The following is an 18,225-nucleotide window of genomic DNA, read 5'->3' on the forward strand; positions in this document are numbered from 1 at the left end:
GCATATTAAAATTTTAGAAAAAAATATATGTATAATTAATTAATTAGGCTAATGATGTGATTCTAACATAGAAACCAATCACTGTGTCTTATGAGTGCAAACGCAACTAAAGTGATGCTGGAAATTTTAAACCATCAATAGGTGATCAGTACGATAGTATGAAAGGACGAAGTGTCCTATGATATAAACAAAACATATTACACTTCCCTCCCCCTGAGTAGCCCCAACGCAAAAAAAAAAGCAATAAGGAACATGTTTAATGTTGGCATATTAACAGGTATTAACGTACTTTTATGGCTTAATATTTCTCCATGAACACAACAGGTGCCACTTCGTACATAAATGCTTAGGATCAACCTCAAGTTATGGGGCTTAACGGCTTCAATTTAAGCAAGCCATGGCCGGCATGGGGATATAAATAATAATTAAAAAAATATAATATGATGAAGGTGAAACCTTTTAAGGCTCCCGAAGAAACGTTAATAAAAACAAATTTTTGTCAGCTCTTATTTGATATGTTACACCTTCAGGTATGGTAAATTTTGTAATGATATATATTTGCCCTAAAGCATTATACTAATTGTCATGGTCTGATATGTCTATTGGCCGAAATGTCCGGCATTCATAAAGAATTATTGGTTTTCGTGGTCTGAAATTTCTATGGGAAGAATTGTCCGGCATTGGTTAACAATATGATTCTTAAAATTTGTGAAACGTCTTAAAAGATTTCTTTTATTGTATTTAGTTTCGCTGCATTCTGTTTCATTTAGTATAGTTTAATTATGTTTTGATTACGATTTGATTCATTTTATCAAAATGTTTTGTTTCAATTCTTTCTTTTATCGATTATTTTTGTTTCGTTTTGGTTTGTTTCCGTTTTGCAATTTTTATGACCTGAGAATTATGGGTAATATTGATGACATAATTTTTGTAAACATCTGGTACCCATACTGCAGACTATAAAGCCAACCTTACCTCGGAAAAACTATGATTCGATTTGTATTTAATTATCGAAACTAGCAAATATTTTCCGAGACTGGTTTGGCGCTCAATCGCACACACACAAGTATACGTAAATGAAGCTGCCATTATGCTGTTTTTCAGCTCCTGAAAATGCAGGTACAAACCGGATATTGATGCTTTTTCTTGCCATAAGTATACACAACCTAGTTGATAATACAACCATAAACGCTCCCTTTGGGAGCGTATTATTTCAAATACACGTAGAGTTCTCAAAGGAGAATGAACTCAATATGAGGCAGTCTCTTTGAAACTAATTAGTTTAATAGTAAATTTAGAACCGTTTTCAGGAATGGCTGAGCATTTCGGTTTGAGTATTTCTCCTCTTTTGCCCAATATCTGGTAGCTTAAAAGACCGAAACAGGTGTCATTGACCAATACACATTAACCCAAAAAATTAAATTTTTTTTCATGTTATTGACAAAAAAATGACTCAATCATTTTAAATAATATAAATGTTACTTCCATACTGTACTGTAAACAACAATTTAAGTACAAGTTCAACTATTTAAGTACAAGTCCGGAAATAGTTGACAAAATAATTAACAGGAGCTGGGCATTCCACTACTTCAAATATTTAATCCACTGTTCTAAATGTATCATTTATTAAGCTGTTACAGAGATGGTACGATAATTCACAATTAACATAAGTATATGTAACGCTCAACGTTACAAGAGTGGAGCTTGATGGTAAGCTACATGTTGTGAACATACAAAATGTACAAAGAATATAATTCACCAAAACTTCCTCCCACAAATTTTAAATAAAACATTAAAAATTCTAATTCTGACCAATGGCTAACTTTCAAAAGTTTAATCAAGCCAAAATATTTACTTAATTAAACCAGTGAAATGTACAACAGGGGATAATGTCATAAAATTTAATCAAAATAAAACTACAGATCTTTATCCTGTGATGCTGGGATCAGTCAACAGATGGTCCTGAGAAAGTCTGTGCATACAACATTAATCTTAATCCTGATAGATCTAGCTAATTACCATTTATTATTTACTGACCCATAATTAATACAATGCATAACATTACAAGATTGTTTTGTTTTTCTAAGGATGTACTTATTCAAGATTTCACGGTCCAACATGACAACTATGACACCAAGAGGGGGGACCTAAAAGTAAGAATAGATATCTCCTTTTAATTATTATGAAGTTTTTTAAATTTTTTTTTAGAAAAGGTCTTTAATTAAAGAAATGAAAGCTTTAAATATAAACATAATTTGTAAGTAGGATTTAACATATCAAAGCACTTATAAATGTATTTCGTTTATGACCAACCTTGTTTTCTTAAGTATTTACTCAAAATATTTATACCAATCATCTACATATATATTTTGACTTATTAGTTAAAAATAATAGAAAAGTAATTGTAACTTACTTTACTGTAAACAAAGTGTGGAGATGACTGGATGTGTGTTTTATTAATATCTTCTATATCTTCTAAAATTTAAATTACAAGTTTCATTGATAAATATGATTTTGTTTTTTTTTAATTAACTTCAAACAGATCATACTTTTTTGTGCTGGCTACCTTTATTAAGTAGGTGACATGATTATATGACACATGCTGAACAAGTAATATGTTTATTACTGTAGAAGTCCGTTGTACATTTCTGATTAGATTATCAGATTAAATTTCTGTTATTTATAGGTAATAAAATAGTAATATGACACATGTGTGCCCATCATTATTAAAATGATAACTTCAAAAGCAGAGGACGCTTACCCTACCAGTGCACGTGGTTCATGCTCCCAGTTTTTAGTGGAGTCCAAGTTGCTCATTTGCTTTTGTTACTACGTTCTTTGTTGTGTATGTCTGTTTTCCGTGTCTGGTCTTTGTCCCTGGATTACATTCTTTTGATTACCGCTATAACCTTAGTTCCCTTGATTATTTTGTCAAGTTATTGAAGATGTATTTAATTTACAGATAATATTGTAAATTAAAACAGAATTTTGGGAGATAATTCTGCCTCTTTTATTAGAGTAAAAGTTATATTCTGTGTATAGAATATAAGTTACAAACTTAAGTACAATAAAATTTAAATAACAAAGTTTATTTTGCAGACTACAAAGGATATGTCTGTGTCTTGTGCTTGATATCTTAGTAGTTCTAATCATTTCAAATAAATTAAAAATTTAAATAAACTTGAAAATTCAAATAAAGTTAAAAGTTTACTGGGTTTAAATAGCGTGGTATTTCCTCTCCTGGGGTTCCTATATTAATATCTGGGGATATTTGATATACATTTTAATTCAAAATAAAATAATAATAAATGACCTTTAGAATTATGTATACATAATAATTATTTTTTATGTCTTGGTTCCCCTGATTACTGTTTTAAAGGGGAAATGTAAAATTTACATCCCAGTACTAATGGGGAGATGTCCACCATCACAAGGTACATTGCCATGACGTGTGAGGGCTTCATTTCTATGGTTGAAGAACGAACACATAGGGGGATTATAGATGATAATTATATTTTGTATGTTATCAAATTAAGTAATATAAGAACTTGTGTGTAATCCCTCTTTTAGGTTTGTCAAATCAGTGTAACATTCCACCACGTTTAGTTCATCATGCATAATTTTTGTACTTACTTCAAAATGCTGTTTTTTGTGTTTTTTTTTATAAAATATTAAAAGAATTTGACTTTGAATATAATATAATGTAAAAATATTGTTTAAAAGAGAATTAATTTGTATATAATTAAAATTTTTAGGTGTCTTCCAGTCATTCCACTTGTATTTTGATCATTGACACATATTTCAGTCTTTCAACTCCCCATTTTCCACTTTCATTTGTATGCAGAAAAATTCGGAGACGTTCTGAATACGTTTTTTAAATTTATTGCACTGTTGTCGTCTGCTTAAAGAAAGGCTGAACGGGATATTGACAGGTTGTTACAAAATGCAGAATTTGAAGAAATACCACAAAACGAGGCAAATAATGCTGTATTAAATGTTGACAGACAAGGAGTCAAAGACTTTATAGACAAGCAGAAAAAGAAATCTGTATGTGAAGGTCAGCGTCAACGCCTGGCGAACTTTGAATTTTTAATCGACAACATATTTGTCCAGTGTGGTGGACATGTTTTTCAACAAAAGGTCGACATTCCAATGGGAACAAATTGTGCTCCTTTACTTGCTGACCTATTTCTTCATTCTTATGAGGCTGACTTTATAGCTGATTTGATCAGAAAGAAAGAATATTGTTTGGCTAGATCCTTCAATCTCAGTTTCCGCTATATAGATGACGTATTATCTTTAAACAATCCTAATTTCGGGGATTTGATACATCGCATCTACCCAAAAGAACTTGAGATAAAGGATACTACAGACACTGTGAAGTCAGCCTCATATCTTGATCTACACATAGAGATCGATGGTAAGGGAAAACTATTGACCAAACTTTACAACAAACGTGATGACTTTTCATTCAAAATTGTCAACTTTCCTTTCATCTGTGGCAACATCCCTTCGGCTCCTGCGTATGGAGTGTTCATATCACAACTCATATGTTATGCCAGAGCTTGCCGAAACTACGCAGACTTTTTGTATCGCGCTAGAACTCTAACAAAGTCATCACTACAGAAGTTTTATGGTCGTCATCATGAACTCGTGGATCGTTATGATGTATCCATCAGCATCTTGAAAACTGATTTATTCATCGGGTCATAGTTTTCCTTTCCTCGTTTGTCTACCCCGGACTTTTTATGAGCAACTTGGCGGGTGTTTCTAGAAAAGCAGAGGATGCTTACCCTACCGGTGCACCTGGTCCATGCTCCCAGTTTTTAGTGGAGTTCGAGTTGCTCATTTACTTTTGTTACTTTGTATGTATGATTTTAGTTCCTTTATGTTCTTTTTTGTGTGTGTCTGTTTTCCATATCTGGTCTTTGTCCCTGGATTACATTCTTTTGATTACCGCTATAACCTTATAACCTTGGTTCCCTTGATTACTCTTTGAATCATTACCACCACCTGTAAACAAGTTCAAGCGAATACTTCTACTGGATTTATGACAGTTCCCAGGAATAAAACTCAATTAAAATGTGTTTTGAACTGTTCAACATATTTCCATGTTTGGTGACTGTTATTGTGATTCCATTTTTCTTTCAAATAATACAAACAAAAAATGTATTCCTTTCAATTTTACTACAATTTATCAAACATTCATAAATTCATATTGCACTAGTTCATATATTTATTATGCATCATATTTGAACTAGTGCAATAAAACATATATAACGTTGTAAAGTGCATTATATCCAACAAATTAGTATAATGTTAACTGAAATATTCATTACTATATAATAAAAGTGTGATTGTATGAATGCTGATGAATATTGTCGCTCACAGAATATTATATTGCACTCGCAAGATCGTGCAATATATTATTCTGCTCGGGACAATATTCACCAGTATTCATGCAATAACCCTATATTATAAGACAATAAGTAAATAATTTATGCATGGATGTTGTTTCTGAAAACTGTCTTTAAAAGTATACTTCCAATACATTTTTTAAAAAGTGGCCTTGGACCTATCATTGGCACCTAAATCTGGGCTTTTTATCAGTAAAAACCACTATTTACGATCTTTAAACGCAAAACAACCCCATGTATGGCCTAACATTTAAACAATAGCATAGCAAGAATATCACGTAAAATAAACATATGTTTATCATTTTCAATTGTCATTAAAATAGAAAAATCAAAGTACTCATGTACTGAATCAATTTACATTGACTCTTTTAGTTGCCTTAAAATAGCAAGAACAGAGACCAACTTCTTGGTTATCAAAATATTTAAACAGTTATTGTACAGTAATTTTTTCAAGTGACTTTGTTCCGACATTGTTGTTTCAACTTACACAATGGAGGCACATTATTCACCCTTATACACAATACAATTTAGAGTTTACAATCAGAGTATTATTTTGACTACATTTGTTCAATACACACTCAAATAGTACCTTTACAATGCAAAATTCAATGAACATGATTGTTGTCCGGAGAGAATTGGTGGGAAAGACCTTTCAATTGTTCTGGAACAATTGACCTTTTAATTCTGAATTATTTCTGTATTTATGATCAAGTACACTGGCTCTGACCTAGGAGATTATTACATTTCTGCATTGATCTTTACTGCCAATGACAGGGATAATCCTTTTTTTTTTGAAGTTCAAACAATATTTTATGGCTGCAGAAAGGGAATACACATTGATGCTAATGTCATTTAATGTTTTGCTCTTACTGTGTTATAAATGACTAGATTTATGACTGTTGTTTTAAACTTTAAACATGTGACATTTCTTCATTATTTCAATTTATTAAATTAATACATGAATATGTACAATCTGTATGCATTTTTTGTTTTAGTAAGTGATACTTGTTCAAAGAAAACTGCTGAAGACAAGAGTGGGGCCAATCTTTACAACCTCATTCAGAATGAGAAACTGCTGTAAGTATTATAGCAATTTGAAAGGGACTTGTACCACTTTCAATATAAATCTACTTTGTCCTGTATCATACCAATATGTTCTATTTTACTAAAAGTGATTGCAAGACATCTTCACAAATCATTAGGGTTGAACATTTGTCTGTTCATGTGATAATTCTTTTATCACACTACACAGATTTATTTGTCTATATATATGTACTTTGAATGTTTTAGAACAAAGGGGGAAGTGGTTGTAAAGGATATTGTTCCTGATGATGCTGACGTAATTAAGGTGAGACATTTAATTGCTCTTTTAGGTAGAAGTTTATTGAATTATTTTTTCATACCAGATAGTAAAATTGGATTTATAGTATGTTAGCTCAAGAGTAGTATACATGTATATGTAATGATATAAATATGACTTTTTCACAATGTTAATTTTAATGCAAAAATGTGACAGCTTGACAAAGACATCAAGAAAAACTCCCTTCTGGACCTTTTCTTTTCGTGCTTTTAAATTATATCTCTTCTAGGTTATTTAAGTCAAGTGATAATTTTAATCGAACTATTTGTAAATAGTCTATTTTACTTGTATAACTGTGAAAGTACTTTTATTCGTGGGTACCAGTTTTCATGGTTTAGGGGAAAATGATCAGTTCGTGGATTCTGGAATTCATGGATTTGACAACTCTGTCATACAAATGAATGGAAAATTAGTTAAGTTTAGTTTAAACAATATTTTATTCAGTATAAAGCTGAAATGGATTGGGCAGCAGGCTAAGCCTATGGAAAATTGATTGGAGAAGTACATGTATATCTCCTATTTTTATATTGTTTTCATTATCAAGTTTTTTTTGTGTATAATACATGTTCTATATTTTTTATTGGCTTGTGAAAATACATCTTTATGATTTTAAAGTGTGTCTATTTATCTTTGGTAGGAGCTACTACAGTAGTATTTACTTAACTTTCCACTCATTTAAGTTTACGACCAATTGTTTAGTTTGAAGATCCTATTAACAGCATTACCATTTCATATCATTTTGTTTGTGATAAAGTCCTCCTTAAAAGTCAAAGTAATAATGGATTTGAAATGTACATTGCATGAAAATACATGTTTTTAATGTTTTTAAGGCTAAGTTCTAAGCACTAATTTACTTAACTAAGTGATTTCAATGAATACTTGAAATCTCTTGCTATACATGTATAACCCAGTATGTAATATAAATACATGGCTTTGTAACACTCCAAAATTAAAAGGAAAATGTCGTCTAAACAAGACCATAGATTCAATTTTGTACCAATATGAAGAATACTATTTTAACATTGTTTTAGAACAAACTTGTTGAATGGAGTGACAGTCAAAAATTGAACCTGATACTAACAACAGGAGGGACAGGATTCTCACCAAGGGATGTCACACCAGAGGTAAGGCATGTAACTATTTCTACTGCTGAGATTTAATCAGTGCGATTTTGTTATTACCCTTACCCATTATCACTCAGTGATGTCACGGCAGAGGTAAGGCATATAATCATTAATCAAAAGGGTTAGGATTCCCACTCAAAGTTGTCACACTAGAAATACATGTAAGGCATATATCCATGTAACAACAGAGACAGGATTCTCATTCATTGATGCTACACCAGAGGTAAGGCATATAACCATGTAACAGCAGAGACAGGATTCTCACTCAATAATTTCACAGCAGAGGTACGACATATAACCATGTTACATGAGGTTAAAAACTCTTACTGAGGGTAGGGGAAGTGCAATAATAAAACTTTTTAAGTTGTTGAATTTTCACTGCTTAATCTATAAGGTATACAGTTCTTGAGTGAAAGACCTAAAAATATTGATATTTTTCATAGAGCAAATATTAAAAAAAATGTATTTTGGACATACTTTAACATCTACCAACAATTGAATACTTTTTAAATCTTTTTTCCCAGGCATTTATCAATATTCACATTCAGGGAAGAAACTTAGTTAATTTTAGAACATTTCTAATGGGCGCAGTAATGGAAATGTTAGAAAAATAAAATGTAACCTAAGTGAATGACTTGTAGAATTTTTATGACACAAAAAGGGGGACTGTCGTAAACATTCATAATTGGGTTTTCAATACATTTTCCCAATGAAACGAAACCTGTTTTATGCCTGAAATCACTGACTATTTTTATTACCAGTAGTATCTCTGAAAAAAAAAAAACATTTGCAGCAAATGAAATGCTTTTACATTATTCAGATAGCAGTAAACAATGACGAAGAAAAAGTACATGTTTGATCACTTGCCTTTTTCTGTTACAGGCAACTAAAGCAGTATTAGAAAAGGAAGCCATTGGGTTAACTATAGCAATGATATCCCAATCATTACAGGTCACAAAACTGGCAATGCTTTCACGGTTTGTATTAATCTCCTGTTAATACTCCATTTCACACTAAACATTTGATTGCCTTTTGACATACATGTAGGGGAAACATTGTAATTTGGAATTGTGCCATTATCAGTCTTCCAGTTGAAGAATAATTCAGTATGTTAATAGTAAGAAATGTATTATTGGTAGAAGTAAGGGAAGTTTTTGGGGTTGGATCACAACTTTTGTTTTAATGTTTTGTTAATCTTGTGAAAAATTTGGGCAAAAATGAGCAAATACTTGGAGCTCCATTTTTTAAAATCTCTGGATCAGACCTTCCCATCTATAAAATTCTTTATCCCCAATATTTTATTGGTATTTTCTATAATGTCTAACTCAAAGGTGAATATAAAATTTAGGTACTTTTAGACTTCTTAACATCACATCCTCAGTTTCAAGTTTAAGGGTTTGCATTTTGATATGACTGCTTAGTTTAAAATTGTTTATGTCTTATAATTGTATGACCCCGTCATTGTTTTGTAGACTCTTAGTTTTTATCTGAATTATTAAATTTTAGCCATTGAATCTGTATAAATTATAATTCAAACTTCATAAATGTTTGTTTTTAGTAGCAGTCTTTATAAAAATCAAACAGGAGGTGATACGAGCATGTCAAAAACCCACCAATTTCAGTTTTATTTCTTATTCAGAAATGACAGTTGTTAAGAAAAGAATAGCCAATGTAGATTGAAAAAATATTGTTCATTTGTTGGGATTTTCTTCCCCATGAATCACTTTAATATGGATAATGTCTAAATTTTATATTGACTGCTATTTAATTTTGGAAGTTATTGCCCAAGCAGATAAGAATGGGACACAACATCAGTCTGTTAATAAAATTATAAAATGAGGTATGAATACATAATTGTTTTTACAAATTTAAATGAGCTTTTTTGAAAAAATCTTTGATATAAACTTTGCAGACCCATATATATATATATATATATATATATACGTTTGTATTATATTGATTTGTTGTGACATGCATCATTAATTTGATCCTCTCTCCTACATAATAACATCTAAAATGAACTGTCCCGTACTACCATACATCGTGTACTAAGTTACAGCCCTAGATTAATCCTACAAGGAGGAATGACCCAGCCAGCGAAAGCTATATATATATATATATATATATATGATTTAACTATATATTATTTAATCATTCATTTCAGACTTGTTTGTGGTAGCAGAGGAAAAACATTAATAGTTAACTTACCAGGAAGTGTTAAAGGCTCAGAGGTAAGAATGTCTGTGTGTCTTTTTGTTTTTTTTTTGTGTGCTACTTCTGTCATGATTTCCCTTATTTCTATAATTATACTTTTAGAAAATGTAAATTCATTATAGTGAAAACTAAATGTAACTGGTTGTAGAGTAAAACAGGATAAACATTTACTTTACATTTATATGAATAAAATGAACAACTCACTTAAGGTACTGATGGAATTATTTTTGTTTCTGACAAAGGATCTCCATTAGTTCTTCTCCAAGTAACATCAGAGATATCAAAGTAATTGCTGCTTCTAATTAGATTACCATCAAGGATCTGTATAGGAGATCTAATTAGATTACCATCAAGGATCTGTATAGGAGATCTAGTTAGATTACCATCAAGGATCTGTATAGGAGATCTAGTTAGATTACCATCAAGGATCTGTATAGGAGGCTGTTTTGGGGTCTTTGATAGAATATCATTTATTTATTCAATGATAAATGACTTTACAGGAGTGTTTTCGCTATGCATTGCCTGGTATACCACATGCGGTAGATCTTCTGAGAGGTGATTCATCTGAGATCCAGAAAACCCATACAGAGCTACAGGGTACAGGAGTTCAACATGATAAGGTTAGTCCTGTCATTAGCTAGTGTTTGACATGGTGTTGTAGAATGCTCACTGTCTGGGAAAACTTTATTGTGACTTACATCCTGGAAATTATAAAGCATGTATGTAATGTAGCAGGTAAGCCAGAGATAATTGCTTTTCAGAGTGTTATTTTTTTTTGGGTTTAAAACAGGTGTAATAAAGCATTTTGTGTATTTGTGCATGCAGGGGTCTATCAAAGAAAGAAACATCACTATATTGTGTTCCTGAGTTTTAAATATAATCCCAAACTCAGAGAAAAGATCCAGGAAGTATAATGCTATTTTACCCCTTTAAAGTACACATGAGTTTTAAATTCTTCTAATAGTAAAGGGGTAGAAAATAAACTAATGGGTAATTTATTATTTTGTTATATACTCTTCCTTTGTTATTACCAACTAGGTCCCTCCTTGTAAGAGATCTAAAATTGCCAGTAGGTTTATATCTATCTTGAGATTTTAATTGTAAGTAAGACTTGTTAGCAATAGCTGTCAGAAATCAGTCCAACTGATCAGCAGGTCAAGGTTAGGTTCCAGAAATTTTGGACTGAGAATGGGGTTGGACTTTTAAGTGAATCAACTCATATTTGAGTATAAAGGATATTTCATATAATTAGATAAAATATTATATTTGGAATGTGCACTTGTATACCCTATATTGCCCCATACTCAGAACACACTAAGTATACTTGAAATATATGATATATTATGAATATGACATGTTAATATCTGTATCTCATGCCATATCAACACCAGACCTACAAATGTGTTTATTACAATGAGGGCCACTATATTTAGTACAGATTTTGACATATATTAACCTACTCTTAAATTGAGAAGCACCAAACTTCCAAATTTGAAACCTAAGGTTTCTCATAATACTGGATTAATACCAGTTAAGGACTATATTAGCAATCAAAGGTGTTAAATGATCGCACACTCAGTCAACCCTTGGTTAGGTTTTATCTCAACTCACAATGACTGATGATGTTATTTTGACTCTCAATTGATTAAAAAATAGTCTTTGTAACCAATGAAGGAATGTTATACATGTAAGTGTAAAGTTTATTAACTTTGTGTAAATGAAAATATTTAGAAATAACCTGGCTAATTATTGGCTATAGCTTCATAGAAAAGAAATAAAAATAAATGCAGTATTGGTTTTATATGCACAATTAATGACATATGTTGCACATGCTAGAGATACTTTTGACAAATGATGGGTCTGAAACACTGTAGGAAAACTTGTGATATAGATATAATGAACAGCTAGGTCTGAAATCAACTAGAAATATAGTTTAAGGAGGTAGACCTAGGGTAAGAGCATAACTCTTAAAATCAGTGATATGTTTGTATCATATTCAATTTCATCTAAGTCTTTCAAGCTTTCACTTGAAACAGAATGAATCAATCCAAGTTACTTTGATGCTTAGGTGAGATTGATATAAAGAGCCTGAATACAAATATTCCAATGATTCTAAAGAGTTGTGGCCCTTACCCTAGGTCTACCTCCTTAAATTGATGCTAGTTCCGTGTTTTATTTACAACTGTTCATTTTTATTGATTTAATCAGGAAAATCGTCACCTGGACATTGCTAGTGGTGTTTTAAGGAAATACTCCAAACGCTTCCTCAAAACAAAAAGGAAAAAAAAAGATCAGCCAAGACAATTTGTTGGTGTAATGGTGAGACAAAGAATAACAGAAGATGAAAAATTAACCTTAAAATGTAATGATGCAGGAGATGTTGGAGAAAATAATTTGGGAAATTTGCAGGATGGTCCAGCATTATATGAAGCTGTGAAGATAGCCTCACCAAAGGCAGATATTATTGACGATACTCAAATAGAGGTTGATATGCAAACCCTGTCCCCTCTGAAAAGTGGAGATCTCTTTGGACTAAGTAAAGGTGATTGTTACAATCCAAGTAGTGTTATGTTGAATTCTTCAGATGAATCATCCAGTATAAACCATATTTTAGACCATCTCTTGGATAATCCAGAAAATTTGGATAATGTTGCTGGGGAAGCATCAAATAAGTTGAATGCAAGTTTCATGATTCTTAGTTGTGAATCTATAGATAATCCTATTACTCCAGAGGCTCCTAGAACACCTTTTAGAAGAACCCATTTTACTCCATTGAAAGATACTCATGGTGCTAATCAAAGTCAAGCAGGTTACTTTGCAAATTCCGAATTTGAAAATGTAAGTCATGTACAGGACAATCACAAGTCACTTTCGTACCACAGTACTATGGTGGAGAAGCAGATCGCTAAAAAATCTCACTATTTGAATGAAGAGGATCCAGAAGGAGAGGATATGAACAAAGTAGAAGACCAACATTGTGTTATTGATGAGGGAATTAGCAGTCCTGAAAATAGTTATGTCCCTTATGTTGAATCTGATGATGATAATCCAGTTAAAAAGGACATAAGTATATATGATATTGAAAATGAAACTATGAATGAAAATATGTTTCTACCCAAATCTTATAGAGGCTTGAATAGTTTCCCCATACCTGCTGTTCCCAAGATGAAAAAGGGACAAGGGTTGATGGTTCCAGGCAATATTCCTAAGCCTGATAAGCCTAAGAAAACAAAAACAGGCAAAAATAAGGGTTATATTGAAACTCTCAAGTGTGAAGTGGGCAAAAATGTATATAAATTTCTTGGTGCACATCCTAAGATTAGAGGAATCTACCTTAATAAAGGCAAGAGACATGTAAAAAAGAATCTTGTTGAGTTAAAAAGGAATGATACGGCCATTGATCAGGGAAGTTGGAAAAGAGGAAATGCCATTAATGATAGGAATAGGTTGGACGATTACTTTGAATACACAGATGAAGGGAAGAGGAAGAAGAAAATGCTGGATAAAAAGATGGCACGTGATGAATATGTTGTGAACTGGTACCTTTTCTGCCCAGGAAGAGGAAACTGTCTGAGAACATGCGGTGGCTATGGAAAGTGCATCAATGGTGAGTTAAAAACAGTGATAATTTAACCTGATTACTTGAGCATTAAAATGTGTATTACTTCCACGTATTCTCCCCTTTTAATTGTATACATGTTATAATACCTTCTGGTAAATGAATACCACCAAGTTTTTGAGACACATTAAAAATAAAAATATTTGATACCTATTTCAATAAACTCTTAATTCAATCCATACAATGTACTGCATGTAGTTTGCCAATTCCAGTTAATGTTCTGTTAAAGAAAGAAAATCTTACTATGCAAGGAATACAAAGATTCCTAAAATTCTTTTGAAATACTGGTACTTACTCACTCAAAAAAGTATTTGCTAATAAAGCTTTCATACACCAGATTCAATTAATAGATTATGAAATTACTTAATCCTTGTTAGGTACAAGCATGAGTATGTTTTTTTGTATTACATTACTGTGATACATGTATGTTTTCATATTTGATTCTTGCTTACTCTCTTCTGCATTACTGTAAAAAAAATTTACTTGTATTGTGGAAATCAGTTTTCGTGGTTTATCACATTTTGTTATTCAAGATTTTATTAAACATTATAGTTTCCAGTTAAAATATGAAACTTATTTGGAATTTACCTGGGGAATTTAGTTCATGGTTTTACTGAACCATGAAAACCACAAAATTTGGTCCCCTACAAACAATAGTTACAGTGTTCTGATTGACTATCCTGCTTTCCTGTTTTGCTTCATTGCCATCATTCTTTTTAGGTTGTACAGGAATGGCACATAAACAAGATAGACACAACTGCAGTGTAATGGTACACATGAAACTACTCCTCAGTGACCTCACACACTGGAGAATACAAGTCAAAGGTGAACATGTGGAAGACGGTAAAATTTGGTCGCTTCCCAATGAGTCTCGTAGAATGAATGCATTAAAGAGGGACCAGATCATTGCAACTTACGCAGTACCTCCACAACTTGGTGAAGTAATAACCATCCAGCCATTGTCAAAAGACCAAAAGAGAATTTCGAAGTATGTTGCCAATTTAAAAAGAAGACGAAGTTTGAAAAATTACAATGCTAGACTCGATACTGTTTCTACTTCTAGTAATGACAAGGTGGAAACAATAGCTGATGGTGGGAAAAAGTCTGCTGATCAAGGTAATAAATCTGTGTATACATATACCACTCATCAAATATTGGACAATCATAATGGAGGAAGTGATGACATTATTTTAGCTAGTCCAAGATGCCTTAGCCAAGAAACTATAATATATGCAGAATCGCCACTGTGATATTCCTTTTATAGTAACCTGGATCATTGTCCAACTGTGATAGAAGGAATTACTTTTAACAAGGAGCTTTAGCTAACTTTCTCAATGATCTTTCTATGTACTGTCAAACATGTATGGTGAACTTTTAATTTTATTTAATGTATATGTATGCAGAATTTTAATATAATGGTTCAGTGTTCTCCCTAAGGCCGTTACAATGTTGTGCTTTACAGTACTATAATGGTAGAAGTGTGCCCTCTGAAATTAACTGAATTAAGAATGAATCATGAGCATGGTGGTATGATTTAGAGGGAGTGTCTAAAGAACTGTGACATTCCAAATCAAGGGGTGATTCATTTAAAGCTAAAAGCATCTTCTTGAAATAATTGTTGAACCGTGTTTCCATCGTATTGTCTAGTTAAAAAAAAACATTGTTTTAGCTAGCCAAGAAAGGACCACATTTTATGAAGTTTCTCTCCTTAACACTGTAAGAGTACTAAGCATATGTCAGGTGCGTAGCTGAGGCCAAATTGAAGTGTAGGCAAAATTACAGCAGGGGGTCTGTGGCAGAGCCCTGGTAGGGGGTCCAGGGGGGCAAAACCCCCCCAAAGCTCAGCGGAGATAGCGTTTTAGAGCATCATTTATGCCTTTCCAGGATGTATTTTATCTCCAAAAAAAAAAAAAAAAAAATTGGCAAAATTAAGTGCAGGCAAAAGCTTTTTTGCCTAACGGCAGCTACGTGCCTGTATGTCAAAGAATGATAACTTCCCTATAGTATGTAATAGATTGTTTCTTGACAAAGATGTATTTGATTGACAGTTCCAATAGTGTTTGGCTATTGATATATTTTATTGTTTTTGAGCTTCGGGATCAAAATATCTTATGTCACTGGTCCATACTTGGAATTTCCCTACTATTTCTGAACTCTACTTGAAAATATAGTCCAAATGTAATTCTTTTTATATCATTCAATACCTTTTTTATAACCAGTGAGTATGTTTCTGGCAATTATTTAGCTCAACAATATTCTTTTATTTCTGCAAAATAAAATCAAGATTTAGTCTTGAAGTCAACTCAAGATTTGTGGGGCTCCTTTTTAGCCTTGAAAAACATTTAGTTTTTTAACCAAGTAAAATTTTGGGGGAATTTAAATTGACAAAAAGTGTATAGTTTTGGTTAATCTTCTGTTCATCAAGAAAATTTTTTTTCTGAAGGTAAAATTTTAGTTGAGTATAATTACAGTGTAAGATAAATACTCAGTTGAAAAAGGTGAAATGGAACAAACTTTGTAAATGTTTGTGACATTGGACACTATTTTACTTTTGATTAGAGTTTATGCTTCAGAAATCAGTAGTAAAGATTGACATTCAGTTTATACATATTAGGACAAAAACAGATCTAAATAATATGGGAAACACAAATGTATGATTACAGTTTTATTTTACATCATGTAATCTTTTAATAATAGTTTGTTCATGCTATGATTTTTACTAGAAACAAAATCCTGCAGTGCTAATAGCACTTTAATTAAATGATATTACAGTGATATCACTGTTAAGTCATTGTAGTTGGTATATATATGCTTATATTAACAAAATATTGAATAATTTGTAGCAAAGTTTCAACAACTTACTGAATTATCTCATTTTTAGACATTTTTAATGTACTTCAGCATTAAATTGGAAGTTATCATCTAAACTCTGATAGACTGGGGAGATTAATTAGCCTATTTCATTCATTGGTTTGTCCCATCATAGATAGACTGGGGAGATTAATTAGCCTATTTCATTCATTGGTTTGTCCCATCATAGATCCCTGTTGTGATCTCAAAGCATTTATAGGATGTCATGTTAGAATTCCATTCTTGCCAATCAATATACCGATGAAGGGGGTCAATTATTGTAGGGGTAAAAATATCATACAGGGGGAGGTTAAATTATAAAGAGGGGGATAAAAATTTGGCTATGATATTTTAACCCTGGGTTCAATATTTCATGGGGGTCGAAATATCATGACAGACACATAAATATCATATGATACATGTACACCAGCTTTAAAATGATATTTAAGTATTTTGAATTTTTTTTTTGCCATAGTATATTATTCAGGATAGAACCTGTTAGAAAATGTACTATTATTTTTGTTAATGTTGTTGATATTTGTTTTATATATGAATTTACTATTTATAGTCCCCAATACTAGACAATCAATGACTATTACTTTGCTTCCTAATAATTATTTTTTAACCTTTAAGAGGATAATTTTAATAGGATAATTAATTGCAGGGAGTGTATAACCAAAATAAGATCATGAGTGCCAAAGAACGCCTAGATTTAACGAGTGTGCGAATCTTGTTCTGCACACAAGTTTAATCTTACTGCGAAAGTGTGAGAGTGAAATTACCGAATTTATTTCACAGTCAGAATTATAGAAATTTATTTCACTGGGAACATTCGATAAAACACTGCTATCTATATAATGATGTTTTGAAAATCATTTTAACTCGTGATCCTATTAAAAAATATTTTTTTTATACTTTTTAGAAACAACATGCAATTTCTTTGTGCCATATTAACCATATTTTGCAATTGATTGTATTATTTATGATTACGTAGAGAGAATTTTGTCATTTATCTTTTACATGTGATGTTTTGTGCCATATAATGTTCCTTTGCAATTGACATTGTCTATATCTTTGGCCATATTCATTTTGTATCATAAGCCTATGCTGTGTCAAATATTTAATCTTATAAAAATTTACAGCTATAAGCTTGTATGAATTGTCAATACTTGCCTTAACTGTTCAAGGTTCAACCTGTGCACTTTTACTAAGCTGTGCCCTTCTGAATTTTTTTTTCAGGTTTAATTGAACTTATATTATTTAAAGCTTTATGTATGATAAAACTGAAAAAATGGGTACCGGTGATAATGGTGTATTACTCTTTAAATATAAACACATTTTTCTGTCTTCATTTTATATTTGTTCAGTCTCATGGGACTAATTTTACAAGAAAGTGTTCTTGGTCCTTTAAGAAAATAGTACAAATGATGTCAATGTCATACCAATTTGAAACAAATGATTGCAATTTAAATATGCAAAAGAGTTCGATTTATTCCCCTTGTTCCACATTTTCAATTATACTTATGTTTTTATTGTTCAATTTTTTTTCTTCCTGCAATACAATTTAATAAAAAAACTGATTTCCACTTTTTTTCTTTTTCCTTTTTAGTCAAATCTGATTTTAGTGATATTTTTTAAGCA

The 18,225-nt window shown here is 31.6% G+C and overlaps 1 protein-coding gene across 2 annotated transcripts in view; it reads left to right on the top strand.

Annotated features, from left to right (window-relative positions):
- The first annotated feature begins 202 nt into the window (after positions 1-202).
- Positions 203-18,225, top strand: part of LOC148625192 (gephyrin-like) — a 62,434-nt gene continuing 44,411 nt past the window's right edge. Inside the window, exons 1-9 of one of the 2 annotated variants that reach the window (XM_088568569.1) lie at positions 203-277; positions 6,413-6,494; positions 6,708-6,765; positions 7,809-7,901; positions 8,784-8,878; positions 10,066-10,132; positions 10,616-10,735; positions 12,324-13,722; positions 14,455-15,653. In XM_088568569.1, coding sequence (XP_088424695.1) covers positions 253-277; positions 6,413-6,494; positions 6,708-6,765; positions 7,809-7,901; positions 8,784-8,878; positions 10,066-10,132; positions 10,616-10,735; positions 12,324-13,722; positions 14,455-14,984 — 2,469 coding nt within the window. In that variant the 5' untranslated portion in view covers positions 203-252 and the 3' untranslated portion in view covers positions 14,985-15,653. Of the gene's footprint in view, positions 278-6,412; positions 6,495-6,707; positions 6,766-7,808; positions 7,902-8,783; positions 8,879-10,065; positions 10,133-10,615; positions 10,736-12,323; positions 13,723-14,454; positions 15,654-18,225 lie in introns of those variants that run through there. The other variant, XM_088568570.1, reaches the window with a different exon arrangement.

The sequence above is a fragment of the Perna viridis genome, chromosome 2 (assembly GCF_037379345.1).
Source record: "Perna viridis isolate PV_CMFRI_1.1 ecotype Kerala chromosome 2, ASM3737934v1, whole genome shotgun sequence".
In the NCBI taxonomy this organism is placed as follows: domain Eukaryota; kingdom Metazoa; phylum Mollusca; class Bivalvia; order Mytilida; family Mytilidae; genus Perna; species Perna viridis.